Source organism: Anopheles stephensi, chromosome 3 (genome assembly GCF_013141755.1).
Source record: "Anopheles stephensi strain Indian chromosome 3, UCI_ANSTEP_V1.0, whole genome shotgun sequence".
Taxonomy (NCBI): domain Eukaryota; kingdom Metazoa; phylum Arthropoda; class Insecta; order Diptera; family Culicidae; genus Anopheles; species Anopheles stephensi.
The window spans coordinates 43966181-43982490 of record NC_050203.1 but is presented as its reverse complement, the minus strand read 5'-3'; the positions used below and the strand labels follow the sequence as shown (position 1 = coordinate 43982490).

The 16310-nt window shown below is 42.5% G+C and overlaps 2 protein-coding genes across 2 annotated transcripts; one reads left to right on the top strand and one right to left on the bottom strand.

Moving 5' to 3' along the window:
* Window positions 1-47: 47 nt before the first annotated feature.
* LOC118511001 (60S ribosomal protein L23) lies at window positions 48-1184 on the top strand. Its single transcript, XM_036053516.1, has 3 exons — window positions 48-200; window positions 462-673; window positions 811-1184. Exons 1-3 carry the CDS (start codon window positions 188-190, stop codon window positions 1006-1008), a joined length of 423 nt encoding a protein of 140 aa, XP_035909409.1. The 5' UTR covers window positions 48-187; the 3' UTR covers window positions 1009-1184.
* Window positions 1185-2293: 1109 nt separating this feature from the next.
* On the bottom strand, window positions 2294-3706 carry LOC118510998 (proteasome subunit alpha type-1-like). The gene is made up of 2 exons (XM_036053513.1): window positions 3551-3706; window positions 2294-3422 (listed from the first exon to the last, which is right to left on the bottom strand). The coding sequence occupies exons 1-2, from the start codon at window positions 3551-3553 to the stop codon at window positions 2595-2597; spliced, it is 831 nt and encodes a 276-aa protein (XP_035909406.1). The 5' UTR covers window positions 3554-3706; the 3' UTR covers window positions 2294-2594.
* Window positions 3707-16310: the final 12604 nt, after the last annotated feature.

The window sequence follows — 16310 nt, the reverse complement described above, 5'->3', positions numbered from 1 at the left end:
TTTCGCAGGTGTTCAAAGATGACAGCGCTGTGCTTGAAAATGTTTTGCATGCTCGCAACTTTCTTGCTCCGGCTGTCATTTCCACTAGCGGAAGTCAACGATACGTCAATCGTGGCTGTCTTGCGTTCTTTTTCCGGCAATCGGATTTGTGTGAAAGACACACTTGATTTTGCTGCAGATTTAAACAATGTCGAAGAGAGGTAAATGGCGCTACTTTTCGTACTGAGTGTTCCGAATAATGTTCCGATACTGCCGCCGTGTCCTGCCGCGTCGAACCATGTGCAAACCGTAGTTATTATGTTGGTTACAATCAAGTCTACAGGCGTGTTTGGCCCAAGCAAAGCGATACCAACTGTGGTGAATGCGGTGGTTGGATCGGGCTGTGCTGTTGTGGTGATCGGAGCGAGGATTTAGTTGGGCCGATTGCTAATGCAGTGTTTGTTGGTTGCTTTCATCTACAGGACGTGGAGGATCCGCGGGAGGAAAATTCCGCATCTCGCTCGGTCTGCCGGTTGGCGCCGTCATCAACTGCGCTGACAACACGGGTGCCAAGAACCTGTATGTCATTGCTGTCCATGGCATCCGTGGTCGTTTGAACCGTCTGCCTGCCGCTGGAGTTGGCGACATGTTCGTTGCTACGGTCAAGAAGGGAAAGCCAGAGCTGCGAAAGAAGGTAAGGTTGCCGAAGAATGTTTTAATCCCGCCAACATATTCTGATCCAATGTCAGTGCGTTCGATCCAATGCTGTTGAATCGAATGCTAGTGTGCTTTGTTGAGTGTCGAATTCTCATTTACTCCTTTTTTTTGTAGGTAATGCCGGCCGTCGTAATTCGGCAACGCAAACCGTTCCGCAGGCGAGATGGCGTGTTCCTCTATTTTGAGGATAATGCCGGAGTGATAGTGAACAATAAAGGTGAAATGAAAGGTTCTGCTATCACTGGCCCCGTGGCGAAAGAATGCGCTGACCTGTGGCCCCGTATCGCATCCAATGCCGGCTCGATAGCCTAAGGAAAAGCTGCACAAGAAGAGGAAACTTGCTAACTAAACATCAGCATACCGAATGCCGGAGAGTTTGTTATGTTTCAAAAGTCACTGAAACATCCAACGTTGCTCGGTGCTTGAAGTGTCATCATCAGTTCAAGAACCGCGAAAGCAAATATAAAACCAATTGGATCCCAAACTTAGTTCGGTGTTGTGTGTTTACAGTGTTATGTTGTTGTTCACAGTAGTTTAGTTAAACATTGCGCTGGTGTGAGGTTTGGGAATTCTTCGATTGTAGAGTACTGTACCTTGGCTACGGATTTGAGGAATTGGTGTGCGGGTCTTTTCTGAAACTGACCTAGAGCGAGGCGATAGGGAGATAAAGATTATCATTCATAACTGCGATATCAAGTCCGATTATAAATGATGAAGGTGTATCAAGCTTAGAATCTTGAGAGAAAATATCAAATCATGAACGGTAAGAGGCCATGAGAGGTCCTGAGCTCTCGAATGGCCTTGAACTAAAAACAACCGTAAAGTTCCTGGAGCGGATCATACTAGCCTAGCACTAAGCAGACCCACTGGTCAACAGATTGGCTGTAGGTGGGTCCCGCAACTTTCAATTTTCGTGTATCTGCTAGTAATGAGGAAGTATTGGTGACTTTTCTTTGATGCTACTACGAAAAACGTGTGAAGCATTTGGATTTGGACTCCATTGTTCAATATTCACTAAATCTTTCAGCGATTCTTCTTTTTATTTGGTAGATTAGAATCAAGTATAACGGAAAGACTTGAATCATATCACAACTGAGAACCAAGTCATCGTAGCTGCCGTTAATTTTCTGTCTCAGCGGGAATCTTTGAAAAATGGAAATAAATGTGTCTGCGTAATTTTTAAGCTTCCTAAACGGCTACACTAAAAAGCAGTCTTCCTCGTTCCAAAAAGTTTACAGGAATCAATTGGCTTTGTTTTTACTGTTTATCTGCTATATGTGTGTGCATCACTGTTTTTCAGTAAACTCCAACATGAACTGTCAAAATGTCTAGCTAAAATCACAATCAAGTAGCCGGTCCCAACGTAACCTATGATAATAGTGCGTAACTTACGGGTAGCTTACTACGGCAACAATATTTAAAAACGCACATAACCGGCCCGTGGACGGAAGTCAATAGAAATGGATCGAAAAGTAATGTTGAGCCTGTTGGTCGGAACAATCATCTCATTACACGTAGGATTCTACGTCGTCAAGCCGCTGGTGATATCTCCTCGTGAGCCAAGTTCGATAGATGATACAAACACTCCACCAAAGTATTAACTTTAATAACGCGCAGTCGTTATGCTGATACGCTTCGCAGTGCCCAAATGAACATTCATTACCGATTTTATTGAAAATACAATTCAAAGTAAAGACAATCACCCAGAGAGTGTTCTTATGTTCTGATCAGCAGATATCCGGGTGGGAGTTTGAAATAGCACAAGCTACGTCAAACTCCCACCCTTCAGTTTTCGAAATGCACAGCAACATTCCAGGTTGGGCTGAAATCGTGGCGATGCTCCGGAAACGTCGAAGCTTGCATATCGCACGATCCCCTTATTCGCGGATGCGATTCGTTTACGTTTCCATCGCCACTACCGGAATCGGATCCGCTGGTACGTTTGGGGGCTGGTCGTCGCCATCGTCACGGGGCGGCTGTCCACTGACGGCAGCTTCGGCAGCAGCACCACCACGGCGCACGATGTTGCTCAAGTATTTGTCATTCTCTTGCTCGTCCAGAACGTGGAAGTTTTCTCCCTTGCCTACGATCGCGATCGAGATATTCTTGTTGTTCAGCTCCACCTCGTTCGGCAGCGTATCCTGTAGCGCCTGCACGCCATGGCGAATAAGTTCGTCCTTCGTGCAATCGGGGAAGGTGGCTAAATGCTTCTCGAGGTACGTGCGAGCACTCTGGGAACGGGATCCAATCGACATCGCCTTGCAGTCGAAAAAGTTAGCGCTCGGGCAGGTTTGGTAGATGTGTGGGCCCTGATCGTCGTATCCGATCACGAGCAGCCCCACACCGTACGGGCGCCGGTCGTACCGTTGCGTGCAGACTTGCATCTTGTTGCCAAGATTGCTAATCAAGCGCCCCACCGGATAGTACGCGTCGTAAGAATATTTGTAGTTCAGACATTCTTGACGCAGATAGCGACTAAGGATTCGGGCATCAGCCGTGATACCGGCGAACGAAAGACCCAGATGGTCGTCGATGGAAATAATCTTCTTCTGGTACGACGATAGCTCGGACGACGCACGTTTCAGTGCAATTAGAACGGCGTATTCCTTGTTTTTCAAGCCCACCGTCGCAGAGCCAAGCTTTACGGCCTCCATCGCATACTCGACCTGGTGAAGACGGCCCTGTGGACTCCATACCGTCACGTCGCTATCGTACTGGTTGCGGAACTTTGGATAGAAAATACAACAAAATAGTGAGGTTAACAGAACAAAAGCTAATGAAACGTACAGTTAAAGAAACGTTTCAATGTTTCACCCTTAGACGATCTTCACTTGGAAAATTAGCACGAACTTACCATGTTTCTCGGTTGATTTATCTGAAATTACAATATTATTGCTTTGTCACGAATTTCTGGGCTTCACAACAAATGACAACCGCTTTTTACATTTCATTGCAGGTCGACCCCACGGCCATCCACGATGACAGTCTTCGCGACGGAAATCTTTTGACATTTATCTATAGCAACCTTGATGCCTCAATCCACACAAATTTGAAAATGCGATAGAATAAATTTTGCACGTGAACAAGGTATGTAGATATAGAAGGTAGAGTTGTTTAGAGCAAATTGACATTTCTCGACCTGACATAACAGTTCCGTGGTGATCAAGGGGAAGGGTATTGAGAAGAGTGACGGCAGCGTCGGAGGAGGCGCCGGTGTTGGTATCGCTTGCGATTTTTTGACGAAAAATGCAACCAAATATCGTCAATCGTCTGTGGGACAACACTTAAAATGCGAAGATGACCCATAAATTAGCGAAATTGCTCAAAGGACTGAGAATCGAGGCTGTTTGTTCATGTTGGTAGCCCCATACCATATGTTTTTGTAAACAAACTCTGACATAACTCGACTAAAATGTCGCCCTGTCAAATCGATAAAAATCCACCTTCTAAATACATACACCTTGCACGTGAAGATAAAGCAAATAAGTTTTCAAAAAACAAAAAATATTATTTTGATTTTGTAGCTACGCTATATTGTTTGTGGCGTTGACAAGGCGTTAAGTTTGATCAGCCGCTTAACCGCTGGCAATTTGAATTGACCGTTGACCGCTTTACACTCAGGGTTGCCGAGATCATTTTCCCTGTATTGAGCTACCGGTCATACATCCTCTTCTTCATATTATTCTTATTCGATAGAAAATCTTGCTGCAACTACTGCGCTACTGTACCGCGCCGTCTTACTCTTCTTACCTAGCATATTTCTGCCACTACACTACATCCTCGAAAGGTCTCGGAAATCATATTTCTGCCTTTGCTTGACTTACTTTACCCTAAGCTTGACAATCAAGACAGTCCTGCGTTCGTAACGGCAATTTGGATGGGATTTGATCCCCGTGTGCAGATCGGCGCTGGACAAGTGCCGTGTAAAATTAAAGTAAAAAAAAGTGTGCAAACTATGAATCGATAAGCTTTTGGATAACTTGAATGGGTGCGGTAGTAGAGGCGACAGCAACAACACGCAAGAACGGGGTTCAAATCCTATCCGAACCTGTGCCCCTCGTAGTGAGGACCTGAGTATCCATCTACATGGTATCAATAAGTCTTTTAAGCCAGAAATGGCAGGCATGACCTAAGAGGTTGTTAAGCCAGGAAGCAGAAAAAATTAAACGAAAATACAATGAAAAAAAAAAACCGAATCACGCAAAAACTGAGCAAACCCCATCTTGGCTCACGTGGTGTTAAAGAGATATACCTAATACATTTCTGTGCAGGGAAGCAACTGTGCAAAAAATTAATCAAATTTCACCGCTAATCAAGCACACGATATCTGAGATGATCGAGCGTCCTCGACCTCGTATGGTTGTTCGCGCTCTGTTGCTACTGCGTCTGTGGTAACTCCCTGTTGCTCAACTTATCCTCCAAATCAACATCCTCCCTCATGCTCCATCCTTCCAAGTTATTTTTCAGTTATGATTGATACTAACCTGCTTCTTGTATGATTTGTATTATATATGACTAAAAAATCGTTTACACCGAGAGGTATTAAAATAACAAATTAAAGATACAGGCCAAATAAGAAGCAAATGTTTTGCTCCAAAGAAATAAACAACCGCAAACAAATTACAGTTCTATTTTTTTATGGAATTGATGATCGCCAAAGCGATAACATTTAAATTAATAATAATATTTCGCTTATGGGTGTAGAAAGATAAACTTTCTTTGTGAACTACCGAATTCAGCAATTCTTGTATATACTAAAAAAAAAACATGATTGAGATTGTGAAAGAGCAGATCGGAATTTACTTGACAATATTCAAAAAATAAAACCCCAAACCTATCAAATGTGAGGTAATATAAAGGATTGGCTGGAGAACCAATGTTCTACTTCGTTCAGGTTGCCGGATTCCCAAAACCAGGCCTGGTCGACCACGATCACGTATGCCGTAATCAGTATGTTGCCAGTATTACTTTATTTTTATTGCGGCTAGTGAAAGTATCTTTCGATGCTTTCCGGACGCGACCTCCTGCCTAAATCGTGGCGCGATTACAGCCCCAACTGTGGCTTCAAGCAGGCGGCATTTGTCGTATACCGGGATTCGCAGCAAAACAGGTAATGCTCCCGCGCAAGAGCTGGGATCGTATCGTATTTGGTATGTGGTGGTTGTGAGTAGATTAGGGTTACGTCAGAAGCAGATTACTTTACCCTCCAATTTGTTGCAGCTTGCCATTGACACGAAGCAAGTGTGTGAAATGAGTGTACAACACACAAACCGAGGAGAGAAAATAGACAGAAAGTGGGCAATAGTACTGCGTGTTTCCAGGCTATAGGCCTCCACGATTTTTGGCATAGTTTGTGTGGGAGTGTGTGTGTTATTGTTTTACATAGTTGAATTTGCTTAGTTCAGGCCAAAACCATATGCGTTTATATTTACAAATAAAATCACTTACCGGTGCTGTTGTACAGGGCTTTCCCGCTATCATATAAATGTATTATGCGCAAGGAATGCGGCAAATTGGTGTATTGGCACGATTTCCTGGTATCACGGCAAAGCATTACCTTTCGCCGATAACGTTAGGAGCTCTAAATATGTGTTTTAGTGGTGTTTTGCACTTGTTTCTTATTCCATTAACGGCCATGCAATCGGCAATCCACGCCCCCCATGAGGATGAGAAGCGCGAATGAACAGCGTGGTAAGTGTGTGTGGTTCCGAAATATTTGACCTAAGGTAAGTCAGCCGGCTTTTAGCAAAGGGGGTTTTCCACTGACGATACATAAAAATGGTTTCGTTTTACTAGCAAAAGGTGATGTCTCAATGTACTTAGTATATTACCTAGCTTAGCTAGTAGCTAGGATATTTTTCATCACATTATATTTTATATTTCTATACATAATTTTATTTTCACAACAAACATCACACTATTAAAGGATCCCATACAGATCGATTGAGGATCATGTATAGATTACTTCATATTCGTGTAACAAAAAGGTTCCATTTAATTATCAACTCACCTGCTACACTGGATGATTTGTGACGGAGCACTGCCTGGCTGTAAGAATATGTACGTAATTTAAAACAAAAATAGTCTAAGAGGTACCAATTTTCCTACAAGCTATTAGCCTATCTAACTATCGCTTTTCATTCCACTCAATTGGGGCACCTCAGAGACCTCAGAGCTAACGATATGATCGTCGATTAAAATACGACGATTAATATGGTCTAGCGCTACGTGTTGATTGCTACCTGACATTCCCGGCTGACCCGCACCATGGGCTAGGTGGCCAGGTTTGGCTGCGGGTCTATTAATACAGTAAACGATAAAGCGAAGTTTAACGGCTAATTTGATCTTAAGTTACCCGGGACGTGCCCCGGCTTGGACACGTCTGCCGTCCCGGTCCGGTGATACCGAAAACGGTGGCTTTCATCAATTGGCCGGGCCCGACTGTTGGTTTCACACGATGGATCGTCGCTGTGCAGTGTGTGTAGTTGGAATGGCCGACGCGTATTAGATAATACTTCTTTAAGTTCGTTTTTTTTTTTTGTAACGCGTACCGGTAAGACGAGCGTAGCAGAGTAGGAGATGCGCATCGTTCCCATTGATGAGTAATATGGACTTCAGCCAAGTCGCTTCATCAATGGAGTTAATAAAGCAGCAAGTGCGTTAGCTGTTGAGGCGATGAAACATTAGCCTCACTTACAATACCACGAAAATAGGTCAAATCACAGTGTTGCAAAACGAATTTGAAAGCAAAAAGTAATATACTTATTACAAAAAAAAAAAAAAAACATTCAGCGCTATTAGCTGGGAGGACTGGAAGTCTGTCGCTTACGCAGGAATCGATTTGTCTTCTTTTTCGCATTGGGCACTACAACAACTTCGAAAGGTTTTGGACCAGCCATTTCCTGGCGCTCTCAGTGTTTTGATTTATTCCGTAGTTGAATAGTTAAAGTCAAAGGGATTCGAACCCTGGTACTGCCGTGTGAAGATCGGTGCCGGTAATCGCTTCGACTACCAAAAACCGCCCCAGGAGTTGATTACTGTGAATTAACAATCAAGAGTCTGAATGTTCAGGATGATATGCTATCTTCCTTCGATTCCCGTGATAAAACATGTATCTTTCGGATATTTCAGTGAAAGACCACACGTGTTGCCGGTTCAGCTTCTCCAAACGTAGTGTGTGTATTATTTCGTTACCAGTGACAGTTTCTATCACGCAACCAAGGTTTACATATATACAGTCGGTATCAAGTGGTTAGTTGCACCTTAACACCCCTCTTCTAACTAATCACTATTGTATTCCCAAAAACATACAATGTTAGTGGAAAACCTTTGGTCAGGAGACCTGCTGGTTGATCACTATTCGGTCTGAATCGTACGCTTATCTTAATAGTCTGAACGCATTCCTTAATAAAGTGAAGCTTCACTTCCGTATGCCTCAATTTCCTAGACGGCGTATCCGATCGAGCTATCGCTATTGCTGATTGGTTGTCTTCGTACACTACAACTGATTGGTCTTTACGCAAACGCAAGTTTTCAAACAATTTGTTTATCCATAGTGTTTCATAAATACAATCAACTAAAGCACTACACTCCGATTCTGTAGAAGACAGAGCAACGGTCTTTTGCTTTCTAGTAGTCCACGATGTAGTCGAACCATATATCTGGAAAACATATCCAGAAACAGAAAGCCGATCACCAGAATCGCTCGCCCAGTTTGTGTCATCAAAACCAACTACCTGTTCGGCAGATTTCTGTCGATGGTAGACCAAACCTATCTGCGTCATTCCTCGCAGATAGCGCAATATCCGCTTCTAATGCATCCAATGCTCTTCAGACGGATTACATTGAAACTGGTTGAAGTACGAAACTGCCGAACTAATATCTGGACGCGAAGCTTCACTTAGCTTATTTGTCTGACTTAGCTTCATTGTCCCTTCCTTTCCATCCCTATCTATCTTAATGCCAAGGAACATCTTTGCCTCTCCAAGATCAACCATACGAAACTCTCGCTGGAACATTGACTTCATTTTCTGCACCATTGATAGCTCCTTGCAGATAATGAGAATGTCATCTACGTAGAGCAAAAGGTACACCGGACCAGCATTGCTACCTAATGCCTCTACGTATTAGGTAGCAATGCTAGTCAATCCTGAGAACATTGTTTAAACCCAGTTCTAAACACAAACTCATTAAACCTCTCATTCCATGTCCTAGAAGCCTGTTTCAGCCCATAAATTGATTGGTTGGTTTCGAATCAGAACAAGTCACGGCAAAATTTGTCTGCAAAGCGAAATTTTTTACGCTACTTGTTTTAGGTAAGTCGCTGGTGAAAATGTTGAACAGAATGAGGCAGACCAAAAACAGGATGGCATTGGAGATTTGAATTTGTGCAGCATAGATTGAAAAAAAAAACAAAACAAAGCTTAGAAACAACTTCGACGTGGATAAAAAGGATTGTGATTGTGAAGGACGATTTTAGGAGGGAAATTAAAACTTATAAGTGTATACAAGAGCCCTTCATGCCACAGCGTGAATCGAAAGCTTTCTCTAAGTTTAACATAACAAATCCAGTAGATTTTTTGTTCGGACGCTGGTTCTGTATAGTTGAAGTTAAGCTGTTAATTTGTTTTGTGGCTGAAAGATCGGAAGCCATATTGATAGGATGGTATGATAGAGAGTGGGACTTAAGGTGCTTGAGTAGTTTATCCAGAACAATTTTTTCATACATTTTTCCCAAACAGCTTAGATAGGTCTATAGTTTTTAGGATCGTTTAGATCCTTTTTTGGTTTTGGAGCAGTACCAAGTGGTTGTTACCTCTTATTAGTGCAGCTAAATCAAATAGGCTGTTAAAGCAAATAGCAAAAGTGTGAGTTACATTTCTAAGATGAGACAAAAAAGATCCTGATGATTCGTAGCACCGTCCGATTATTTTTCACCAAAATCTCTTAATTTAAAATTAAAATATCTTTTGGGACAAAGGTGCCTGCATTGTTTGGAACAAAAGCTACACATACTGCGCTTTTCTATTTTTCAGTTAAGTTATTAAAGAAGTAAACATTATTGATTAAAACCTCGTGTCCGGATGGATCCTACTGGGAATCGAATCCCTTAATCATATCCGGCTTTTTTCATCACTAAGTTTACTGTGTATCAGGATGCTGCGTTCGTGCAAGTGGATTACGAACGCACATCTCGATGACACAAACCGCCGTTTCACCAACAATACTTGTCAAAAACTTGCACCCCAAGAAGTGAACTCCTAACGCCGGTGTGGAGCGCAGTTCTGATTGTAACGCGCATCAGTTTGAGACACTGCTAGTGGAGGGTTTTCTTTAAACCATAATCGGCCTTAACATGTACAGGTGAAACAACTGATCATATTTTCGATTTTTCATGTATATTTTCATGTGTAATCAGTATTTGAACACAATAGTAAATACACAGGTCGAATGTAGGTTATTTTCCCGATTATGTCAACACCGGACCAGACAAGATGACCCGTGTCAAAATGTATCATCTATGAAACAATAGCATGCTGGTAATAGGAATACACTTTACGCAACAGGAATTGTTGTTTTGTGTGATTTTAATTTTGTAATTTGAACCTGAATCCCTCCATACTTACGTTGCATTCGCCTTGTTAATGATTGATTGAGTAATCCCTAAACAGCCCAAAGCACCACACTCACATGTGTTTTCTCTCTCTCTTTCTCGCCACTACAATACGCTCGTCTACCACCTAGCCACAACCTCATATCACTTTCATACCTCTCTTCAGCGCCACCCGTCGCTTCATCACCCGCGAATTGGCAATGTGTTGTTTTTTCTTCTAGTGCGAAGCCAACGCCACCAACGTGTGGCGCTTTGCGTTCCTGTGATTGTCCGTGGTCAGTGTTGGGTAAGATGATCGTGGGGAGAGGGAAATCGGTCATGATATGAAAAGTGCTGGAAAGCGTAGCCCAGCGACGGTTCCACGGGAGTGGTTCCGGTAGTGAATTATGCTGTCTTCATGCTCCGACTGATCTGTGCTACACTACTTCTGGGTTGCCGGCTGGCTAGTATGCTTTGTACCGACTGTAACATAGACACACTTTTTCGGTTCACCACCGCGGCCAAGTGCCGTGTGTTACGAGGCAGCAGCCGCCGCACCGTCGAAATGGAGCTAGTTGATGAATTGCCATCGAGTCGCCACATGAGTCGGTGGAAGCAAGAGGGCGCATGATATGGTAATTTTATCGCTTCCCTTAAGCTGCCGCTACCTTCGGAAGACATTATCACATAGAGACAAACCTTCTTTTTCGTTTGTTTGTCACACCTGCGAACCGACTCAGAGCCGGGTGTTACTGGGTGGCGGGCAGTATATGGGAGCGAATAAATTGTGTTTGAGTTATGCGTGCAGGGGCAAATCTATCATGCCGTGTGGTGCAGATTAAGCGAGGACGTTATGTCCAAAGCGTGGCGCTATTCAAATTATATCAAGAGCATTTTTCTAATGCGAAATATCATACATGCAGTTGCGGTTAAACGAGAGAAAATAAATTGCGATTCTTAATGCAGGTATTTTAATCATGCACATAACCGAAGGTTCTGTTGTAATGCTTTAATTATTCGCATAGTAATGATGATTGATAGAGGCAAACCATAGATCGAATAAAATAGATAAATCAGTGTTCAAAAAGACGATGCTGCTAGATAAGCCAAATGATTAAGAACGTTTCAAGTGTATTTTCATTCTCACGAAGCTTCCGCTAGAAACACTGCATCGGGTCATCGAATTCAGCGGGTAATTTCATGCAAACCAACTAATTTGCAAGCATCGCACCTGCTGCCGAACACGCCCGAAGCAGCTAGATTGTTTTTAGGGGTGGAAATCATATTTTTCGTCATGAAGATTCATTGAGGCTTAAGTGAAATAAATTGGGTTGCTAGTTCGAAAACTAATCGGCTGTGCCAATTAATCTTCTTTCAAGTAGATGGACCATGATTTGAATGAAATTGTATGGGTGAGCTTTCCAGGTCATGTTGCTTACCGTCCCCATTTTACTGGATGATGCCACCGATTCAAAAGGAGCATTCGCGAAGGTCGGACCGATCGCTACCGCTACGATAGAACTGCCTCGGGTAGATTAAGCTGGATCGCTACTATGGCCTATGGCCTTGAACGTCAAAAGCTAATGGATCCAAACGGATTTGATAGCAAAAGCCGAAAGAGGTGCGATAGCATGGTGGCCGATGCATTTTATAATCTTCTTTCGCTTCATAGTGTCAAGGTCGAAGAGTCGAAACAGACTGGTTCCACCGTTGATGATATCGGTGAAATGTGCAGCATCGTACCATCGTTTTGGGATTTTTTTTTTTTTTCGTTCAGATGCCGTCGGATTTTGAGGATATTTTTTGTTGCCTGTGGCTGTGTCGGATTTTTCCTTGTTGCTGTCCTTCCACGAGATCTATAGCCTCTCTCCAGCACATTCTAGTGTTGACTATTGACACAAATTGTAAAATAAAATTTGGTCGCTTCGTTTCTTTTGCCAACTTTATGTCCCTGTTTGGGAATTAAAAAACTAGCTGTTCAAAATGACAATTAAAACTTGATCTTTGAGCTACACAATCATCTACTCGCTATGAATTATGTTTGCCAAAAAGTCACTTCACGATCGGCATGATGTATGACTTTCCTGGATCAGCAATGCGCGGGCTTTGATAGTGAAATATTGTTACACAATTTCTTTTTTCCGCGTGTACTGAAAGGAAACCTCTAAGGCTTTGTGTTACCAGTATATCTTGGAGGATCGTTTTCGAGAATGGAATCGACAAAATATAGGTCACGGGTCGTACAGTTTTTTCGCTGCAGCAAGCAAACGTAAACAAACAACACTGTTTTTGCACTTCTTCCCGCTGGAAGCCGTTCCATCAAAGTTCATTGCAGTCGGTTATGCAACCGTCACCGTGGTGGAGCTTACACGGGAAGATCACTTGATCAATACGCGAACCAAAATGGATTCAACGGTTTCAACGTGCATAGGAAGCACTAGTAACCCTATTGATGCTAGTGTTTTCGCTTAGCCCAAGTAACACAAAGTGAAGGTGAGCGTCTGGGTGCGTGCGTCGGTGAGCTGTGTGAATATTCGAAAGACTTGCGACTTCTTCAGCAGTTGGCTTTCTTCGGTGTAGGTCCTACGCAATCAAACGACAACGACATCGAGCGCGAAAGCACCGTTACGACGGCTTCAACACCGCTGGTCCGGTGTAGAAGACTGGGCCTGATGTCTATTTTATGTCTATTCCCTTACAATCTCTGTTACCTGCCATCCGGCGTACGACGTGGTCGTTAAGTTCGTCGAAATAATTGCTAGAAACGTTTTATAACCTGCGGAAGGAAAACTTCGAAACAAGTTCAAAATGTTGCGAGCATTTAAATGTAAAATCAGCTCAAACTATTTGTACAGCTAGAGCACTTATTAAGTACAACAGAACACACCAACATTTCCTAAATCATCGTTTGCAGTGCAGTCTCACTCACATTCGAATACGATTCGCTTATGAAATTTTGAACTTGTTTATACGCAATGAATAGAACGTACCTATGTATGCGCTCTCGAGGATACGTATTCCACATCAAACGTGTGTACGCAAATCAAATTGGATAGAAAATGTTTTCACCGCATGTTTGCGTTTCACTAATATCACTTTACTACTACCATGCTTTCGGCACACGTTTTAGTGTCCGCAACCTGATAGGAAAGTGAACCGACGACGACAACGACGACTACGACGCGTCTTTGCGCGTTGATTGCGTAAGGTGAAAAATTTGCTTAATTTTTCTGCTGTCGAGTTGCAATTTGTGCGCGGGACAGAAGCTTAGCTAATGCACGGGTAAAAGGAACATCTTCGACCGTATGCTAGTCACATAAAATCGTCGTACAGTGGCGATGTATCGTAATAGCTGGTTCTTTTTTTTATCACAGGTCCCGTTTCAATTCCTGCACTGCTTAAACTCGTTGCGTTGCTTTTGGTCAACGGAACTGGAATTGATGATGAAATGTAAAAAAAAATATATATAAGACTCAAAAATATGGATTACATAAGTCGTAGCGTAATTAATGAAAATGACGATGAAAAACAAAATTAAAGTGTAAAAAGCCTTGAATTCAACGAAATTTAAATCGATGTGTTGTGTGGTTGTCGTATTTCAAAAAGCTAATAAGATAAGTACGTTCAGAGGAACACAAACACCTTTATCTGCTTATTCTCCTTTGGGATTTAAGTTGACTCTAGTTAATCCAGTCGACTAGCTTAGCGCGACAGAATAATTGAGCAGAAACGCTTTTATCGTATCCTAGAAATGGATTGAGATCAGTAGATCAGTAGTAGATCATAAAACTGATGACCCGTAATGAATTATAATCCGGCGCCTATTGGACCAGCAACCACAGGACACCCATCACGTTGAGGACCGTGTAAAGTGAATCCATCAACACAGGTTTTATGGTACGCTATTCATTGTGCGCCGTTGTCTGGTTGTCGCTTTATTGCAGTAGCCCACAAACTCATACCTCACACGTCGCACTGCATGACGGATTGAATTGTTAAACCAGAGCAAGCAATACCGAAATCCACATCTAGTTTAGCTTAGCTACGGAATTAGATTCGGTCTACGGTGAACGACAGACAACATTGTTGGCAGCTACCGTTTCGCGAGAGAGCGATGAAGCTGTTGTTGAGGTACTATGGTTAAAAATGAATCAATGTTGGGATGGGATGGCAAGCAGGGCAGGCGGGAGGATGTTAGTGTCAATATTCAATGCACACGTCAATATTAACCCAAACTGGTGGCTGGAGTCGGAGGAGCCTTTGGCCGTTTGGCGCTGAATAGCTTTTATTTGCGCATCCATCACCATAAACATGCTTATTCAACACAAACAACCAATTAGTTTGGATGCATTAAGCTGGCTCGAAAATTATCGGCAGGGAACCGGTTGAGATGCGACGCGATAGTTGGCAGGTGATAGGTGAAGCAGACAGTGAAAAGGAAGCGACAAATCTAGACCGACAGTGGTGATGGTTTTACAGGGCTGTAGAATTTGGTGGCATTATGAATATCCCTCAGTGGAGTAAAGTTCTCTCTCCCTCTCTCTCTCTCTTCTTGGGCTAACGGCCCACTTTTAGGTCATGCCTGTCTTTTTCCGGCTTACTACACTTAACGCTACTACGTAGTTGGATAGTCTTCACTACGGAGGAACGGTCCGGATGGGATTTGAATCTCGGTCTTGCCGTGTGAAGATCGGCGCCATTGTCGCCACCGGTGTATGCTTGGTAATTGACCGTCGATGATATGATTACTAACTCGTAAAAGGGTTTAAGAGCCATGAGATATGAATCAAGAAGTAATTAATGTTTTTCAACATTTGGGGATTATCACGAGTTACCTTTATTGAAAGTAATCTTACTTCCTTTTCTTATGCCTCTTCTTTGGCCTAACGACATTTTTATTCTTTCCCAGATTTTTTTTTACTTATTTATGTTATTTTTGATATAATAAATATTTATTTAGGGATATATATATATATTTCGTAGATACTTTTTTGTCTCAAAGAATTGTTGTTTTGTTTTAATTCAAATAACCTTGTTTTGATTTTGTTTTTGGCTATCGCATCAAACAACCGCGGGACAGTCTCTAAAATATGTAAAATCACGCCAAAAAAATAATCACGGGACTAGAACAAAATAACTGAAAATGTCTGAAAAAAAATAGTACGAGAACAAAACAATATGGGAGTCTGTTTAAAAAAATGTCGATCAAGAACAAAATAAACTGGAAATTTAACATAATTGCACCGTATTCAACTAATGAAGGTCAAAGAACCTGATGTATGTTCCCAAGTATGTATGTAAAGTATGTTCCCAAGAGTATTTATTTATAATTCCAGTATTACGGCATGACGCCGTATTGTCAACACCGCATGTGTTGACGATTACAAGTTCACAAATATTAAGAAGGCATTTCCTCCCTGTTATTCTGCCTTATCCCATGCCATGCCCGGTTATGTTCCCAAGAGTAGTTAAAGTTTTTAAGCTGAAATATAAGCACTATTGTTATCGTTCACATATGCAATATTGTACCAAATTTACACACTTATAATACTGATGTCTTTTTCATTCTTCCACCCGCGAGAAGACGATGCATCTTTCCATTCAAAAATAGAGCTTTCGACACATAACTTTTTGACGCGAAGTTACGTCGCAGTGCGCAGCTAACCATTGCTTACACTTTATTCTGATGAAGGGGTAATCATTAAATGATTCGTTCGGTTTAATAGGGCACACGGCTCATCTCGCCAACAGCAACTGATGCGAAATTATGTTAAGAAATTACGAAAAGGCGATTAATCACACGATGTTGCTGTTTGGTTTGAGCTACCGCTCGCTCCGCCGCCAGCATCATCTGCTTTCAGTTTTTCCCGTGCCCGCAAGCTCTTATTACGGCTCGCCGCTGTGAACAATTGCTCTGGCATATTTACACCCTGCGCTTAATGACTTTCGGGCACGTCAAATGAACCCCGGCAGATGATCTCATATTTGGAGCTCCGTTTGGCGACTCCCCAAACTACCAACA

Bases quoted from the DNA above. Each gene is read 5' to 3' on its own strand.
- LOC118511001 (XM_036053516.1), top strand. The intron at 674-810 runs GTAAGGTTGCCG...TTTTTTTTGTAG, and splicing joins AGCCAGAGCTGCGAAAGAAG to GTAATGCCGGCCGTCGTAAT.